This window comes from Dermacentor variabilis, chromosome 2 (assembly GCF_050947875.1).
Source record: "Dermacentor variabilis isolate Ectoservices chromosome 2, ASM5094787v1, whole genome shotgun sequence".
Taxonomy (NCBI): domain Eukaryota; kingdom Metazoa; phylum Arthropoda; class Arachnida; order Ixodida; family Ixodidae; genus Dermacentor; species Dermacentor variabilis.
The window spans coordinates 101,843,056-101,861,731 of NC_134569.1; the positions used below are offsets into that span (position 1 = coordinate 101,843,056).

At 43.8% G+C, this 18,676-nt stretch overlaps 1 protein-coding gene across 1 annotated transcript in view; it reads right to left on the reverse strand.

Moving 5' to 3' along the window:
- Positions 1 to 940: 940 nt before the first annotated feature.
- The window catches only part of LOC142572416 (organic anion transporter 3-like), a 45,819-nt gene continuing 28,083 nt past the window's right edge, over positions 941 to 18,676 (reverse strand). Inside the window, exons 6-12 of the mRNA XM_075681508.1 lie at positions 17,986 to 18,154; positions 13,020 to 13,149; positions 10,846 to 10,970; positions 6,813 to 7,027; positions 4,706 to 4,887; positions 3,914 to 4,132; positions 941 to 2,311 (exon numbers count right to left, since the gene is read on the reverse strand). Coding sequence (XP_075537623.1) covers positions 2,264 to 2,311; positions 3,914 to 4,132; positions 4,706 to 4,887; positions 6,813 to 7,027; positions 10,846 to 10,970; positions 13,020 to 13,149; positions 17,986 to 18,154 — 1,088 coding nt within the window. The 3' untranslated portion in view covers positions 941 to 2,263. The remainder of the gene's footprint in view (positions 2,312 to 3,913; positions 4,133 to 4,705; positions 4,888 to 6,812; positions 7,028 to 10,845; positions 10,971 to 13,019; positions 13,150 to 17,985; positions 18,155 to 18,676) is intronic.

Here is an 18,676-nt window from a genome sequence, read left to right on the forward strand (position 1 = left end):
CCCCTGGATGTGTTGGCAGAATGTCCGCCGTTTAAAGAAAGAAAGAAAGAAAGAAAGAAAGAAAGAGAGAGAGAAAGAAAGAAAGAAAGAAAGAAGGAAAGAAAGATAAATGGAAAGAAACTCAGTATAGCTAGGGAGGGATAATTGTACCCTATCGGGTCTAAAATAAAACTTAGCGGTTATCTTAATCGAAAATACAATGCAAACAGTCCTTGCTGTTTTCTTCTCTTGTTGCACGATTATTTTATTCTTTTTTCTTTAATCACATAACCACCGGGAGAAGCTCTTCATCGACTATAGAAAGTTACTTTTGTGCCTTCTGTGAAAATCCCGAAGCTTTCAAAATTTGGTCTTCTTTCATATTCTTTTTTTTTGTTTGGCGATACAGGAATATGTCTTAATTAAGCAAATGAAATTATTTTCGCCGTATTTATTATTTATTCTTTTTTTACGCATAGGGAGAAACAGCATTTTGTCAAGTTACGCAGCTGCGGAGTTTGGCGACGGCAATTTACGATGACAATGGGGTGCGCAATGCCTTAAAAGCGCCGTGGTTCTCATATCCTTCCCACTCATCTAGCTCCAGTTGTGTCGACAATATTGCACCCCGCAATCCTGTGGCCACGGCTGTACAGCTTGTGCAGCGGTTAGCTGAACCTAGAAGTTCGCCAGGGCAGAATGTGAGAATAATGATAAGGAAAACAGCTCTCAGAAGATTAAGCCTCTTCTGAGTCTCTCAAAAAACAAAAAAAAAGGAAACGTACTTTCAGGTTTCAACGTTAGGATGTCAGACAGCTCATCCGGCACCGGAATGATGCATGAGTAGCACAACATGTGCAAAAATGTCTGCACGCCACACCTCTTTTTTGCATAATGAATACTTACCAACTAGCTCAGCTTTCTGTCGTTCGAGCACAAAATAACACAATATTCACCAGAATAAAGAGTCATTAAAAAGGCATTTTATGTAATAAAATTCACAAACGGATACGCGAACAGTATCAAGAAACCAGAGCAAGACGACAGGAAAAGGTCAAATTCACGCTAGAAAGAATAAATGTCTTCCAAGCCGGGTTTACACTTAATGCTTCTTGAACATTCTCGAGACATAAACATTTCCAGCACATACTAAGTATCCCATCTGCTCCTCGTTCAGTACTTTTTGGCTTAAACAAAAAGAAAAAAAAAGAAAGAGAAAAGGCTATTGTTCTTTTTTGAGTGCGATTTCTAAGTAACACCACCAAAGATAGGTTGCACGTTAGGAACGTTGGCGTGACCACAGCCATTTTTCTTTCTTTCTCACTGCACCAATGGCTAATAAGAAACGAGCCCATTGTTTCAAAGGTGCGGGTTTGCTTGTAGTCACAAAACATTTGGCACAACATTCTTTTAGAAGGCTGCAGCTGAGAGCTGTACGATTCAGCACGATGACGAAGACATGCGCGTCGCAGCAGCTTCGTGACGTTTGTGCCGAGTCGCAAGAAACCACGACGCGCGTCATCAGACGCTGCCAACCGGCGATCAGCCGAACAGCGACGAGGAAGAAAGAGAGACGAATGTGTGGCCTTGTCAAGGTGCTTTCACTCGCGGCCTGATGAGTCCCTGATGTGACGTGCTCGCAGCGTGTCTGGTCCCCTTGCATTTCACTCGTGTGCTCATTCTTTCCGTCGTAAACAACGGTTCCTTGAGAAAGCACACCAGTTGTTACACGTGCGAGCGGATTCGTGTTTGGTAGAAGTAAAATAGTTCTGAAGAACCTTTTCAGCGATGTGTAACCGCTTCTTGCGTCTTCTATTTTCGCAGCAACCTTTATCATTCAAGCAAGGTCAGCCCGTGGCAGCATTCGCAATGCCAGCTATGCTCGGCTAGACATACGTGTGGCGACGGCGCAGATTTCTTGTCAATTTTTTTCTCGACTCTGCACCTGTGATCGGAATGTGTTCCGTTTCACCCAATCCTGGGTTCTGCCACACAAACAGCGCTGCCGAAGTGAGTGACGGCTTACGATTTCCGCCAATCAAAGAAAAAAAAAGAAAAAAAAACTACCTTCCGGTGAAACATCCGGAAAGAAGAAGAACCTAATTTCAGGATACCTTCAGTTATTCTTAGCGGTCATCTTTGGTCAGTTGGCACTTGTCCTAAATTAAAGCACACCCTGACGTCGTCGAGCGGTGAAGACTCGGAACGCGGGCACATGTTCTGGCTATTCTTTGGCGCCTGTTTCACTCCTGCTGGCCCAGACGTCTTCGTTGCCTAGAGAACTTCACAAGCGTGCTTGCAAAACGCTGTTGTTGGGTGAGGATTTCGCCTCCTGGAGGAAGAGACAAATAAAAAAAGAGAAGCAGTGTGAGGCAACGCACATGATTTAATGATCATTGCAAGGGTCATTAGTATACATCGTATTGCATTTTTACGATGTAGCAAATTTCATTGCTAAGTCACGGTTCGTTAATTTACTACAGTCCACGACGTTGCACCATCGAGAGCGCAGCGCATGGGACGTATTTTTACATGAAAGTCCATGAAGCATGTGACAATACCGCGGTGCAGACTTCGTTTACTGACACGCATCGTTCTGCAGGTTCGGGACGCAAACGAAACCCACTTTATCTACGCCACTATCAAGAGAACATGTTCATTGTTTCTTTCTGTCTTTTCTTTTTCTTTCATTCTTTCTGTTTGATAAAAATGGCATTTTCGTGATTTCAGGCAACTAGAGCTCGTTATGTGCGACGTGTCGGCCCATTATGAGACGATAGTCGTGCACGCTGTTTTTTTTCCCAAATTGCGGGCACACCACCACATATCTTGCGAACAAGCACCGGTATCATTAAGACGGCGCGCTTGACGATCGCCAATAGTCATATGGTCTCTCAGCGTGATGACAACGTTAAAGAGCGCAAAGCCGCTCATTGTACATAGAAGCGTGTGTTCTTTAGTAGGAACATTAGGGTTCGATCGTTGTGAATTACAAGCTGACGTTTGGTGTCATCAATTTCTTGCTCAAATGGTAGTCGCAAGACTTCGAGCTTCGTGGCCTCAGTTCAAGCTGCTTCACTCGTTTTAATATTACGAGCGCCATCTGTGCTCCGTCGTGCGAAGTATACGAACAAGAATCATAAGGGCGGGATAATACAAGCACGATAAAGCTGCCGTGATACAAGTTCGTTGTAAGTTCCTGCACCAATATGGTTGATCAGCACATCCTTTTTTCTCCTTTTCTTTTTGTCTCACGTTTTCAATAATGTGACAATGTCGTCAGACATGCTGCGGAGGTAAGGTCTAACCCTTTGACAGGGGGCGTTAATCATACGCCGCCAACGTTTACCTATTGCTGCGTAGAGAATAAGAATGTAGCTGAGCGACCCTTTGAGCAAAGATAAACAATGTGGCCTGCAGTGTAGTCTGACTCGTAAATGTTGTCTGCATAGATGGATTTGGATGTATTAGATAAGCATCCCCTTTTAAAAGGGCCGGTGTCTGGTGCAATCAAGTTCGTTATTTCCTTCTTCTGAGACTGTTCTCGGTCTCTGCATGTCAGTGCTTCGTGTTAAACCACCAAATCATAAAAGCATATTATTGAACTAAAGAATAGTTTTCCTTTCCTACTGTGTGTCTTCTACATACATAGCAATAATCCGTGAGCCGTGTTTTTTTATTCTTTAGTGCAGAACCATTTGCCTTTCCCTTACCATCTTTAAAAACCAAGGCCACGGACAGGGTATACTATGTTGCCTTCGATGAATGCTTCCCGAACGCAACGATAAGTCAAACAAATAGCAACAGGCTAAAGTTGCGAAAGACAACAGCGATGCTTGTTTAGTTGTTCGTTAACTTATTTCTTTGCTTGCCGCTTCCTTTGCTCGTTTGTCTGTTTATTAGTTCTGGAAGGAAGCGAAGAACCGTATCGCACCATCCCATTTGCTTCTGCCTGGCGTGCCCTGCGGCGGTTCCTTCGCGCGGACACGAGCGGGCAGAAGCAGAAGGACTGTCCCAGGGCGAAGTTCTCGCTGTCTTCGATGCTCTGAGGCAGCGCCTGGTTGAGGGTCTCGGGTAGGCAGAAGAGCAGCACGCCGGCGATCAGGCTCAACACACCCATCACCATCATGGGCAGGTACTTGTCGTACTCGGTCTGCAGTGGACACGGGAGTGACACAATTTGAGTTATTTTGCTAATCGGGAGTGTGCACACCGTATTCCCCTAAGTTGTGGTAAATGTGAGACTGTGACGCTGTGCATCCGACTGTCTCTATATTTCACGTTACGCTTACAACGGGCCCACGTGTCCTAGGACTCACAGATGCTAGTATCTGAGAGTCTCGTGAGTTTGCGTGAAAGAATCATGACTATATAGAGCTATGGTTCTGGACTTCCCCTTGACGAGGCAATCATTTGTGTTGCAATTTCACGACTAGCCGAGTATTCTGCCACAATCATCTTTCGTTGAATACAGTGAGCCACCTGCAACTGCAAAAATGTCCTGAATGTTATTTAGATTAGCTTTCGCTGTCCCTTTCTGCTATATCCGAGTGGGCGTAATGTTTATAACGAAGGTCTGGTTGGGACACGCCCGAACGAAATGGCAACTTATTTGAGGCAGGCCTGAAAATTTAAAGCTAAATAACCGTTTGAAACGCGGTGACGTACTGTGTAATGCAGGCAGGCGTAAGTCTGTATGCCAGAAAGGGAAGCGCAGAACGCTTACCAAGGACGCGACTTGCGCCCCAAGGAGGCTGCCGATGTCGCCCACGAGGCGCTGAAGGAAGAGAATGCGACCGCGGATCACGGTGGGATACAGCTCCGACGACGTTTGGAATGTGATGTTGTAGCCTCCAGCGAAAGACATCATCGAGATGACGCCCATCACCAACGTCCAGGTCTGGTTCTCTGTCACGTAGAGAGGAGGAGGCTAACGTTAGGACCTTCGCGCGTTTGAAATGTGCGCCCCGAAATTCAAGAGTGCATGCCAAGAAACGTTGCTGTTTCTTCTATTACCATTGTGTTTACTTTGAGGGGTACAGTCCACAGTCAGAACAAATGCGAAGACTCCGTGGTGCAAGCGTATACAAAATCACGCGCAGGTGTGATTAGTGTGTTCATGTGTGACTACGAGCAGAACAAGGTAAAAGGTAAAAGCGAGAGCCAACGTTTCGACAAGTGGACTTGTCTTTTTGGCCTTGAAGAAGACAAGTCCACTTGTTGAAACATTGGCTCCCGCTTTTACCTTGTTTTCGTTTTTCTCATCGTCTTGAATTTCCATCTCCCGCCTTTCTCGTGTTTTCCATGCATGACTATGTAAAATAAAATGTTCACAGCATACACCAAGGATACTTGCTGCTATGACAAGATTCGTACCAAAAGGCGTAGCCTTTGACATTGGTAGCGAACCTTGACTAGTCAGTTAGACACATGTCTAAAGTGACGTCCCGATTGGTGCCCCGATTAATGGAAGATCCGTCTTGCTTTCATAGCCACCCGCTGCCCAATGGCCCTGCTAGTTCTCTTTCAACTTTAGGCTGGCATCAGGTTTTCATGCGCTTTGTCGCACAAGACTAGAGCCAAGCTTCAGCGCCCTGAGAGGCAGACACAGATACCGAATGTGGCAAAGAATTGAGGAGATGACGATGTCTTAATCACCAGAGAGCAAGGAACGCAAGGATTTCGCTGGGCGAATTGAAGACGTAGGGGAAGCACCACTCCCAGTTTATCTCCAACCTGAATATAGAGTATACACCCACAAAGGCTTGAAAATTGCATGTCACTCAATCAGAGTCCCACTGAAAAGAAGAGTCGCAATATTGTCGCGCCACGTCAGAAATAAACCTAACGGCTTGATGTGTTTGTATAAACATAAATAGGTGCTCGACTATACTCTGAGGGATGTTGTGCCCCTTACAGCAAAGTTAACTCTACAAAGGCTTAAGACTGCACCTACAGCTTTCTATGTTTGAAGAGAAAATAGATAAAACTGAAACTATTGTCAGTCCCTAGAATAACCAGTAAAAACTGGAAAGCACGTGGGATAGGAAGGATGATGGTTGCAGCATGGAATATTGTCGCAATCTACGTATTATGCATAAGCCTTCTACGCGACGAAAGCCCTGCAAGTGTAATACGCGCCTGTTATGTTTATACTCTATCTGTCTGAAGCAAGCGTGCCTATAGGGTGTTTTCTTTATCTGCGCCAAATTTTTAAACATTGCTTGTGACAGATAGCACGATTTCAATTTCGGAGCTAAATTGCCCGTTGAGGCGGCCATTACTTCTACGAGAAGTCAAGATGCCTAATTGAGTAATTAACATAATTACTATATTTGACTGTTTAATAAATTACCTTACGGCACTTATTTGAATCTACGAATTGTACCTAGTGAGTTTGCAAGGTATATTGACTTGGGCCCAATTCTGAAGGTGGCACCCGTTTCCAGATACGCGCCGTCAAACTTACGATAAAAATGCACTGTTCCACTTACTTTTCTATGAAAACGCTATCTTATGCACTTAAGCACAAAAGCAACTGGAATACCAATGCATTTCTTCCAGCACATTAAAATTTAATATCTCAAAACTCGTGTAGCCCTGAGCAAGTATACTCACCGGCTATATTTCGTATATTGATATATGCGCGTTAATGTAACTAATTAAAAAAGCTAAATAGTGTAATTGCGTGAAATATTCAATTATGCATTTTGATTTCTCATCGAAGTAATGGCTACCTCATCGTGTAATTTACTTCAATTGCGCTATCTGCCGCAGCCAATTTTTTAAGAAAAGTTGGCGCAGCTTAAGAAAACCACCTGGTATAGTCGTACCAGTTCGCACGATGGCCATGAGCAGGCACACGGCTCCTCCGAGCAGCATGAACCCAGCGTTGGGCCAACGCCGGCCCAGGATGTCCAGCGCCGTGATGCACAGGATGTTGACGGGCATCTCGAAGGCGATGGCGATCGAGTAGATGGCGTACAGGTTGAGCCCGAGTCGGCCCAGGCCGAGAGCGTTCGAGTTGTAGCACAGGCACACGATGAAGCTGCGCGAACGAGATCATCGAATGTATGTGGCGCCAAAGGAGACTTCAGACGTGGGACTTGGAGACACCAGACAGGCATCTGTGGCTAGCTCTATATAGATACTGTTGCCATCTACATGAAACCATTTACGATCTCTACTGGAGCTTCCTCTGTTATCGTTATGACAGCAACAGTACGAAGAACTGTCGGAAGACTCCAGTATAATTTCTATGGCGAAAGTTTGAAGACACCGGATAACACTCTAATTAAGAAAAATTGCTATTTCCTCTTTTCAGTCGTCTTCACATAAGTGCTGGGTGTCTGCACACAGCAGAGGACAGGTTTGTCTTGAAGCAACGTTATAAGAACACCATATCCTCACAAAGCAGGGCACAGACGACACAACTTTACATGACTCTGCGGCCTAGTGTTTTGTATGAAATCTAGATTAGCGTGGCTTCTATCACCGTATCTTCTGCGCAATGCTTTCCCCTTTTGACGTTTTTCTGCCTATAGATGGCGGCCGGTGGAGTGCTTGCGATTTGGGGGATTTCGATTCCGACGCGCTGACCTTGACCTTACACTTCATAATAATAATACTAATAATAATAATAATAATAATAATAATCATAATAATAATAATAATAATAATAATAATAATAATAATAATCAATGTATGTTACAAAAACAAAATTGTCAGGCGTGGTTGTCAGCATACTTTTCTTTCTGTAATCTAATTTTCCTCTGGTCATATGAGCATTCTACGTGCTTCTCTGACAGGTTGGGTCACGATAAGAACAGAGAAGTCGCGTTTCTCCTCCTTTTCCAGGAAAGTAGCTTGTGCTCGCCATTGATATCCACAGAGGTACACGTACTGCAGAAGCCCAGGAGGTCCCACTAATTTTGAGTAGAATCATACAAACAGAACATCTTTATAAAAAGTAGGCGTGTTTGTTTCTTACATGCTAAACTTTGCGTTGTCGATTTAACTGAATAAGTATAAATGTGCCGAAAAGAAATAATTCACAAAGTTGTTTCTGACACGATATTCATGAAGAATGCGCTGTGAGAACTTTCCCAAGTTGACATTTCGTTGAGTTACGCAGACGTCGTAACTTGACTTGCGTGTATAGCTTTCTCAGCATATGAAAATAAAAGCCTAGAAATGTTAAAGTAGTTTTATAGTGTAGAATATATTTTTCTAAACTTGCAAAGGCAACTAAATGAACTGTTTCCAAACGGAATCACAGAGTCTGAAAGGGTTAACCGCCATGACTACATTAGGGTTGCCAACCATTCTGGCTCTAGCGGGACCGTCTCGACTTTTGAGTACGAGTCCCGAGTTTCGACATGACCCAGTCTGGGCGGTCGAATGGCCCGACTTTGGTTTTCTTTTGCTATTATATATAGTCAATAAACCAAATTTACTTTTTTTAATAAGTGACAACTTGGCTGTGTGTTCTTCTCTTTTGTCTTAGTTTGCATAAAAGCGGTTTCCCCTTTGTCGTGGTTATAGTTTTGCTGTAGGGCCTGTCAATTCAGCGTACCTCTATCTGTAGGATTAGGTATGTTAGCTAGGTAACTACAGCACCTTTGTAGACGTAAATCGCGACATGGTAGGACTAAACAAACTGTGCAACTTTGTTGCGCGTACAGACTGGCGGCTTCTGGCACTGAGAGGGTCAGTCTGCACCAGCCGCTCCCCCGCTTGCACCTCCCCCTTCTCTCTCCCTCATCCCGACTCTGTTCACTTGAGAGTTGGCAACCGTAGGCTAGGCATTGGCCCATGAATGAATCTCCGGCAAAGTACGGCGATCTGTACGTGGGTACAGCAATATATACATGCATTAAAAAGCGTGGTCATATTCCACACATACTCAACAGCACATAAACGAAAAAGTGCTAGATGAATAATATTAAACTAAATCATACGGATGCAACACACACAGATAAAGAGAATTAAGCACTAGCTACAATGAAGATATATATATATCTATATATATATATATATATATATATATATATATATATATATATATATATATATATATATATCTGGCCGAGAGAAAATAATGACAAGGGTAAAACACAAGTCTATTTTCACATCATAAATAAGGTGCTCTGTAGTTTAGTTTCGGAATACCTTTTTCCTGTGAATTCTTGTAATACTTTGAAATTCCCGGGAAATTAAACCGCAGGTTATACTAATGCCGATTCTGTCGAGCTGGCTGAATAATTTAGGATGAAGGGCAGGTGAGGTATCTGTTCACTGCACAGGCAATCTTAATGTAGCGCGCATGGAAAAAAAGGCGTGAGGTTTAACATTCGTAAAGTGGCATCCGCTCTTTCATGCTGTTTAGAGTGTGTAATGATGTGGTGGGCTCTTTTCTGTGAACTATGACTGGATTCAAAGAAGCTGCGTCTCTAAATCCCCATGTCAAAGCAAGGGATTTTGGACATTGCCCTTTCGGTAATCTGCTGAACTTCACCATAACACACCAGCGTAACTCAATGGGCAGCAGTTTCAAAAATCATATCTCATGAGATGAGCCTAGTTTCAACAAGTTTTTATTAGCAATGTGCACAGGGCGCTTCCTTCTAAAAACATAAGAATTTTCGACACTTAGTCGGCGCTTAGTGCTGCGTTATACCAGTCCATTGGTCAGGACCAAAACGCTGTTATAACGCAGCACTAAGCGTCGACTAAGTGCCGTAAATACGTGTTCTAATAAAAGAACCTTCTCGACGTTGCTTTTTGCAAATTGTTCAAACTCGGCCGATCTTTTGAAATGTAAGCTTTTAAAGCTTCTTGCCGTTGAGTTACGCGAGTGTATTGCGCTGAAGTTCAAGAGATTGTCGAAGGGGCAATGTCCAAAGTTCCTGGACATTTATCTGCATGCCATAAGACTTCTGACTGTAAAAGAAAAAAAATGGCATTCAACTTTAAGCCTGCTCAAAGAAAATTGGCTTCTGGCTTTCAAGAGGGCGTAGCACGCGCTACTTAATTCGTGCACATATGGGAAATATTAGCCTTGTAATGTCGAGCAGAGTCCAGCACAACACCAAAATATATATGTGAACCAAGCTGGTCGATTGAATTGGATGGATAGGGAAATGGAGCTGCTTAGAAACCGACTGAGCCGGAAAGTACGATATGCTTTGTTTTTGAGATATTCAACGTTGTTCTTTGTCGTTGTCCCCGATACAGAGCACACAGGCAGTGACTCGCGACCGTGCTGGCGCGTTTTGACGACCTGTCGTTTTCGGAGCGGACAGTCCTGGAACGGCGACCTGTACAGTCGTCACACCAAAAGAGAGTGAAGGCACTCTTGAAATTTTTACGTTCGAGTGGCCTATTGGAGAGACTGTAATTCTCATGGACGTTCGCGACTTTCCCTACATTTTTCCCAATGATTTGCTCTTTGTCTCCGCTGTTTTTTCTGTCTTTCCTTTTTCCTCTTCCCCTAGTGCAGGGTAGCGAACCAGAATCTCATTCGGTTAACCTCCTTGCCTTTCCCACCCCGTTTATCTGTCTCTCTAACGCTGTTCTGTTTCCCGAAAACCAGTGTGGCCCTTTGGCAGGATCAATTTTAGCTAAGCTCTGCAGTTCATACAAAATAGGTTATGCCCAGTGACTAGTAGCGCGGCATCGTCAGTATATCTCACTAAGTGCTGTGGCGTCCGAGTGGGAGGTTACTGATGAATAAAACGCAAGGATATCTTTAGAATGTAAACTTGGTTCTGAAACTAAGTGTGTGCAGCGGATGCAGTCTAACTGCATCCATAAACTCCCCCGTAAAGATAACACGAACATGACAAAGTAGAGTAACGCACTTACCAACCAAGATACGATAGAATGACTATCTTGCGTAGCCTGGGATACGTGACCACTGCGACCGTTGTCTTCCAGAATCCGGTCTTCTGTTTTTGGTCGTTGCCCTGCGCATCTTTGGACGCTGGGTCCTGAGTGGATAAATATGCCAGCAAAGTTGTAACTTCTCTCAATCTTAGCAGTCAACATAAAAGTGCCATCAATGTGCACCGCGATAGCCATGAAGCCTGCCTGAACTCAGCTAGGAAGGCTCTCTTTATCGCACAAGCATGCGTTTATGACCAAGTATCATACAGGAAAACAAAAGTGCCTTGAATTATCTATCCGGTAAGGAGGATACCTTATCTCCCATAGTTTATTCCCGCTACGTGTTTATGAAACAGAAAATAAATATTTGAAAATGTAGTTACTAGAAAAAAAGGAAGGAAGGTGCAGCGAATACGCAGACAGAGACAGAGACACAGCTACCTATAGGCCACCTCTTTATCCGGTAGATTATCATGAGGTGAACTGACACATATGGAACTTCAGTTGTGAACTAAATTCATGCATACCCGAGTGTGCAGGCAGTTTCGTACCGTTTAACAATATATACCGCGTTGCAGCGAGTCTGCGTCGCAGAGGCGATGCCATGCAACACAAGGACGTAGCTGGCTTGTTTTGGCTGCCAAGTAAGCCGCGTTCTGACATCTTTGAAGCAGTTTTTAGCCCTGATGACACGCACGAACGAGCCGAGTTGAACACATATCGTTGAGCGAGGGCTATAATGTTGGCCACTGTCAGTCAGACAAATACTGTTTTAATTTTAAATCAAACTTCACGACATTTTAAAGGGGCACTGAGCGCAGCCCAACGCCGCTTGGCTAGCTATAGACCGAATGCCACTCGTTTTGAAGTAAAGCAATTACTAATAAGAATTAACAATTCTATTATTAGTTATTTGTGACGTTGAGATAACCTTCACTTTCATTCAGGGGTTATTGGACGCATGTCTGCTCATAAAAGAATATAAGTAGAGAAACAAGCATTTTATCACACTATTCCTTTAGTAATAGACGGCAGAAATTAGACGATTCCGCCAACAGTAGATCTCGTGAGCGTATCACTTAATTAAGAAGCGGGTCGGAGATCAGTTGAAGCCGGCACCTTCGAACAGCGTCGTCATGAGCAAGCATAACACATATACTGTCTCACTTTGCAAGGCATTTTAATAGCTTGTGACACACATATTGTACCACCGAAATTAAAACTAGTGTTCGCCGCTTCACAGCAACCTTCGAAATCCGCCGACCATTTCACTGCGACAGCAGCTATAAATGGGAAACATGGTTCGCTGCGCGCGTCCGTTCATTCTTTACATTACGCCGTTGTCCTCAAGCGCTCGTCGTCAAGTCATTCCCCGCAGTTGTCAACTTCACCCTCGCCATATGGCACCCACCGCGGTATACCTTAGTAGCTATCGCGTTGCACTGCAGAGATTGAGGTCCCGGGTTTGAACGCGGCGTTTCGATGGGGACGAAAGGCAAAAAAAAAAGTACTTAGATTTAGGTAAACGTTAAAGAACCCCAGGTGAACCGTGCAGAGCTTAGCTCTACTGTGAATGAGTGAAGGAAACAAGACACAAAAGAAAAAGCAGTAGACATGGAGGCGATCCCCTGTTTTCTGTTTCTTCTTCTGGCCTTTACTCATTGTTAGTCTCGCTAATTCAAGAAAACTTCATGGAATAACGAAACGCCCAAACCGACACCCCCGTGTACCATACAGATACTAAAGGTTTCGACGTCTATGCATGCGTTTTGGTGTCCACAGCCGGCAATACTTTATCGGACAATGACCATTGGATGTGTGTGTCGCTAAGAAGTGGTTCAATAGATCGTGGCGTCCGCGGCAAGAGCATATATTGCTGCTGTCGCAGTAGATGGGGGAGAGCCGGAGAAATCGCGCTAGTTTGTTGACTTTTTAAAAGAAACCGAATATTCAGTAAATTAAACGTGTGTAAAATGTTGTTTCAGTTGCCCTTCAATTGTTGTTTCAGTTACCCTTCCGAAGAGGCTGAGGGGGGGGGGGAGGGTGCGATTCAGTGTTGTCGTAGGAGCAGCAAATTGCTTTCGAATTGAGTGCGGCCTTTAATCACTCATGTAGATATAACACCACAAAATACTCTGAAAAGAAGCTTGTACCTGTAATAGTTCGTTGAGGCGCTCCTCGCTGACTTCCTTCCCGTTGAATCGGGCAATTTTCTGAAACGTCTGGAGGGCCTTCTTCTTCTTGCCAACGGAGAGCAGCCATCCAGAAGACTCTGGAAGCCACCTATTTTGTTGGTGCAAGCAGAAAGGCAAAGGGAGTGTGCAAGCGAGTGAGGCACGTGCAAGGGGACTAAATAATCCTTGAATGTACTCGTGCTTACTGTCATGCAGATACTGTTGGTAATAAAGAAAGCAAACAAGTCAGTTTTCAGAATGTTGAATGCTAGGCTAGCTGATATTTTTGACATGAGAACGAATTTTCCTATTTTTCCTTGTAACGGAGCGTCTGCGTAGCTTGTAGGTATACATAACTATGGGTTTGGCTTCAATAAAAGCAGTTGTTAGTTTGCGCCTGTGTTCGCCTTCCTTTCTGTTGTGCCGTACCGTTGCGTGTTATTTCAAGATGGTTCTCAAACAAGTAAAAGGAGTGAGTGAATGTGAGTTTGCTCTTGTGCCAGCGTCTGCAGTGTTGGCGTGGTTCAGAGTGTTGGGGCTCGGCGTATTGAGTTTTGAGGGCTACAGCCACGTTAAAGGAATCCTTACAGAGACACTAAAGAGAAACACTGAATAAGTTGAAGAGGAATGTTTACAGGAAAAGAGGAAGCTTTAGCTCGAAGGCTCGTCTTCTAAATACATGGGAACGGAAAATTAGTTTTTTTCTCTGCAACCACTGCATTGAATTTGATGAGGTTTGTGGCTTTAAAGAAAGGAGGTAAAATCTAGTGAATGTGGGAAGTGGATATTGTATTTAAGCTGGCACCGTTTTTATACAAGTTGCTGGAAATTGCAAAGTGAGAAAACAGAAGAATTCCCAAGTATCAAGTTGACAACTCTGTAACTCAGCAGTAAAAAAACGATACCAAAAGTGTGTGCATGCACGTAAGAGGTCTAAGTCAGTCAAAATTGATGTATTTCTTATTGTACCGTTCTGAAGTATAGCACGAATCAGAGAGTACGAGAGAAACCTCATAATTATCGTAGCGATTTCGCGTAGGCGGTAAATTAGTGTATCAAATTTATCCGCTTCTGATACTCTTACAGATGCACATTACAAAACTACGATGTCTGTTTTGGTGCATAATTACGGATTTGTAAACTCCGTGCTTCAATTTTCTTGAAACTTACCACAATTTAGAATTTTTTTGCAGAACATTCCAGGTCCTACATTGAAATTCTCCTTCCTAGAGTAGCCATTTTCTTTGTCATGCTTTTATTTTTGTCACGCTCTTCTTTCCGTCTTTGCTTCCCCTTTTCCTTCCCCTAGTACAGGGTAGCAAACTAGAGGTTTTAACTCTAGTTAACCTCCTTGCCTTTCTCTCATTTGCATCTCTCTCTCCCTAGAGTAGCCACCGGTGGCATGTGCAGACCAGGTTGGACGAAGCAAAAGTCAAGGCTCGAGCTTCGCGCAGGTTCGCCAAAGCCAGGGCCAGGGGGGTGAATTTTACCCATCGCTAATGTGGTTGAAATTCTTCCTTGAGTCACTAAAATTCAACTATATTTTTCAAAGGCAACAGTATGATTCAAACTGATGAAGCGATTTTTTTTTTCATGAACGCATTGCTGTACGTGTATTTGAACAGGGAAATCCGAGTTGGCCCTGAGCTAATTCTATTGAGGAAACTCTAGGCTCTTTCAGGATGACAATTAGCCCTTTTTGGGAAATCCTACGAAAGAGAACTCAAAATTTGAAATTACCCAATTTCGGCACGTGCATCGCAAAAAAAAAATAAGATGCTACAAAGTATATCAGTCGTAAGGAAAAGGAGGTAACCGCACAATCATCGTGTCCCGTCCACGTTGTTACCCTATGCGTTGGGCGACGAACGGGGAGCACGATGGGCGGAGACAAGGTGAAATTTCTGTCACTTTGCGAGCACTATAAAAGCGGAGAAGGACCGAATTCGCGGAAACACGAAATTGCAATCTGCGCTTGCCCGGATATGTTTCGGTCTGCAGGTAGTGTCCTTCTCTCAACAGGACTGATCACTACCAAAATCAAAACCTCATGACTTCTATGGGTCCATGGTGCCGAATTCACAGTGCTCCTTTCCTAAGTGCTTTTTTTGTCATTGTTTATAGCCGCTTCCGCTAATGATATATCCAACGTTACGATTGACTACATTTTTTAAAGCATGAAATGCTTTTAGTGCCCGTTGTCGGCGACCTTCAAGTGACGTTGAGCCAAAAGCCAAGGCCGTTATCCGGGCATTCAAACGAGAAAATCCAGGCAAGTTGCGACAACAAAAAGAGATAGCTAAATTTGTGCTTCGCACTTTTTATGACTTTACACACGCTGACGACCAGACTATCATCAATTTTCACAATTCACAATTCATTCACAATAACATTCACAATTCCTTTCTCATACGGTATATTCCCTGGTCTAGCAGGTTTCTTACAGTGATATTTAATAAATCCTTGAAAACGAGTAGCGTTCCACCAGCATGGAAAGTTGGGAAAATTATTCCTTTGTACAAGTCTGGGAATAAACAAGACCTATGCAACTACAGACCGATTTCATTAGCCTCTAGTTGCAGTAAACATTTAGAACATGTTGTCTACAAACATATTATTGAGTTTCTTGAGGCCCATAATATTTAATACTTTAACAGTCTTCCACCATGGATATCGCAGTAGCCTCAGCACCACTACGCAAACACCTGAATTTGCTCATGACATCTGCCACGAACTTGACCTAGACCTTCAAATTGATGCCATATTTGTAGACTTCTCCAAAGCTTTTGATACAATTGTACATTCCAAGCTCCTGCATAAACTAAATAGTATTTTAAGTAATCCTAGCCTAGTTACCTGGATCTCTAGTTTTCTCTGAGGTAGGTTGCAATACGTATGTTTAGATTTTGCAAAATCACCTACGGTGGCCGTTACCTCTGGTGTTCTGCAGGGTTCTGTTTTAGGGTCGCTTCTCTTCCTCCTGTACATAAATTAACGACCTACCTAAGAACGTGCTACCAACTAAATTCCGTTTTTACGCCGATGAATGCGTTATCTATCACACAATTACCAGTCATGAAGATCACGCCATTCTCAATAGAGCATTTTCCTACTTTTACACTTGGTGTAACGAGTACTACACATCTGTGTTTTCCTTATTGTTTCAATGTTATTCGTCTAGAAAACGTTTCTGAAAATATAAGTATCCTGGCATTCTATTCACACACGATTTATCCTGGTCCAAACATATTGAAGCAACCTATTCTAAAGCTCTAGCACGTCTAGGTTACCTAAAGCGTTCTCTGCGCTTAGCCACCGCCCCCCCCCCCAAAAAAAAACAAAAAAAAGAACACGCACATAAAATTGCTCACTTATATAACCCTAGTGCGGCCCATCATGGATTACGGGTGCGCGATTTAGAATCCATACCTGAAATTCGACATAAAAAAACTTCAATCCGTCAAAAACAAAAAGAGCTATTAGATTTATATACCGGCGTTGCGATAAGGACTTCTCCCCCTCTTCTAACCTTTCGTGCTTGAACCTCTCTTTGCTAGTAGAGCGGCGCAATGTAGAAAGTCTTAACCTGTTTTACACCACTGTCAACTGTGAACATTGCTCATCAGTGGAATACATTAAGTTCGCTAAAGCGTCTAACTCACGGAATTTTCACCCTCTAAATATAGCACTCCTGTACGCCCGCACTGAAAAATTCAAATATAGTTTTTCTTTCCCCAATTTATTGAATTGTGGAACCAACTTCCCCCTAACATACGAAAACTTACACCTCATAACTTTGTTAAAGCAATCACTGGTTCACGCCCATGATTCCTAGGACCATGTATTATATACCCTGTTTATATGCGTATATGTATGTATTGAGATCATTTTTTTTCTTTCTCATATTTTCTTCACTAATGCTTTGCTGTGTGTCTTGTACCCTTGACTTGAGTACCCCCTTTTGCTGTGTGTGTGGCACTCTTCATTTTGTACCCAACCCCTGCGATAACCCTCTTAGGGTTGCAGTATGTATAAATAAATAAGCAAAATGAACAAATAATATCATCCTGGTAACCAGACAAGACCGCATTGCATACGCTAATGCGCTAGCTACTTCCCAAACAAGCTTTAAAAAACATTACTTCCGAGTTCTTTCTAATGTTTGTTTACGATATCGTTCAATCTGGAACTCCTAGTACGCTGAAGTTTAATTTGTCATTTCCAATAGTGACGTTCAAAAGGAAGATACAGGGGATATACACTTCAGTGTCACCTTTCGGCACTGAGCGCTGTTTTCAACGCCAGCGGTCCGTGAGTTCTGCGGCGCGTCGGCAGCGTCCGGAGCGCCGCGAATGGCTGTTTGACCGAGACGAGATTCGCAATGAGGTTCTGTCTGTGACAGGAAACTACTGCGTCCACGTGGACCAGTGCCCAGTATAGCGTGGTGCGCTGTGGTGCGGTGGGGTGTGGTGGTGTGTGCCGTTACGAACATGCGCTACACCCACTTTAAGATTGTGGCTATAGTACCATCCCCGACAAATCTGCCTCGCCGGCTTCAAGCATTTCATGCTCACATCTACTCTGGATTACGGGAGAGCCAGGATTTTTTTTTTTCTTACGAGCAGCTTCAACGCTAGAGCTAGCTTTCTGTGAATACGGTCCACGGCCTGTTAGATCGCCACGACGCTGACAAATCTGCCGGTTGACATTCGTCCTGCGAATGTGCGGTATAAAGCCCAAGTTCTAAGTCAGACTTTCAAAGCCTCCAAGATTACCTAGCGGGGACAAGGGGACCCAGAAGGTGCTTTTGCATTCTCAGCGGCGGGCGTGAATAACATGTTTACTCAACGGCGTGCCATGCTGTGTATCAGTGAGCTGTACACTCGATCACGCAAAGTGTAACAGCCTTTTTACGGCCAATAAAATCCGTCCGAATGGCACCCACCAGAGGGACAGAAGCAGGACAGCGTCGACAGCGGTGTTGGTGATAAGGAGGCCCCTCCAGCTCTGAATGAGATAAGTGTACCAAGGCAGCGCAGTGGCCAGCACGGACCAGTTGATAGCCCACAGGAAGGCGACGAGCGTCCGCCGCTCCTTCACCGTGTACTCCAGGGCTGTAGCGGGGCACAGGATGGTATAAAGACAGAAGAAGAAGGATGCAGCAAGAAAGTTTCCCGAACCGATATGTTGGGACGACGGCTTTGTGATCCCTTTCGTACACGCAGTTTCTCTCATCCCCATGGTTCCTCATCAAGATAAAGAACTAGAATAAGGACACACATGTGCTAATGTTAGATAAACGAGTCTTGTAGTTCCCCGGTAAGTACAGCACTTAATAATCGAAACGCGAACAATGCAGAAACTACTCTAATACGTCGTTTCGTTTCCAGGTTCTCCTCCACTTATAACAGCAGCCTAAAGACTTCAAAACATAAGCTCACGTCTAGAATAGTTACTCGTAAAAGGCGTTCGTTGCTGTTAGCGCATCATTTCTTTAGCGCTGTACATTGCACTTTGCAAATAATCATCTTATCTATATAGTCGTGTCATAGCATTCGTTCCAGGTGAAAATTGCACGCAGCGGACATGACAGGCATTCAATAAATCCGTGGAAAATGTAAGTTCATCCGCCTGTT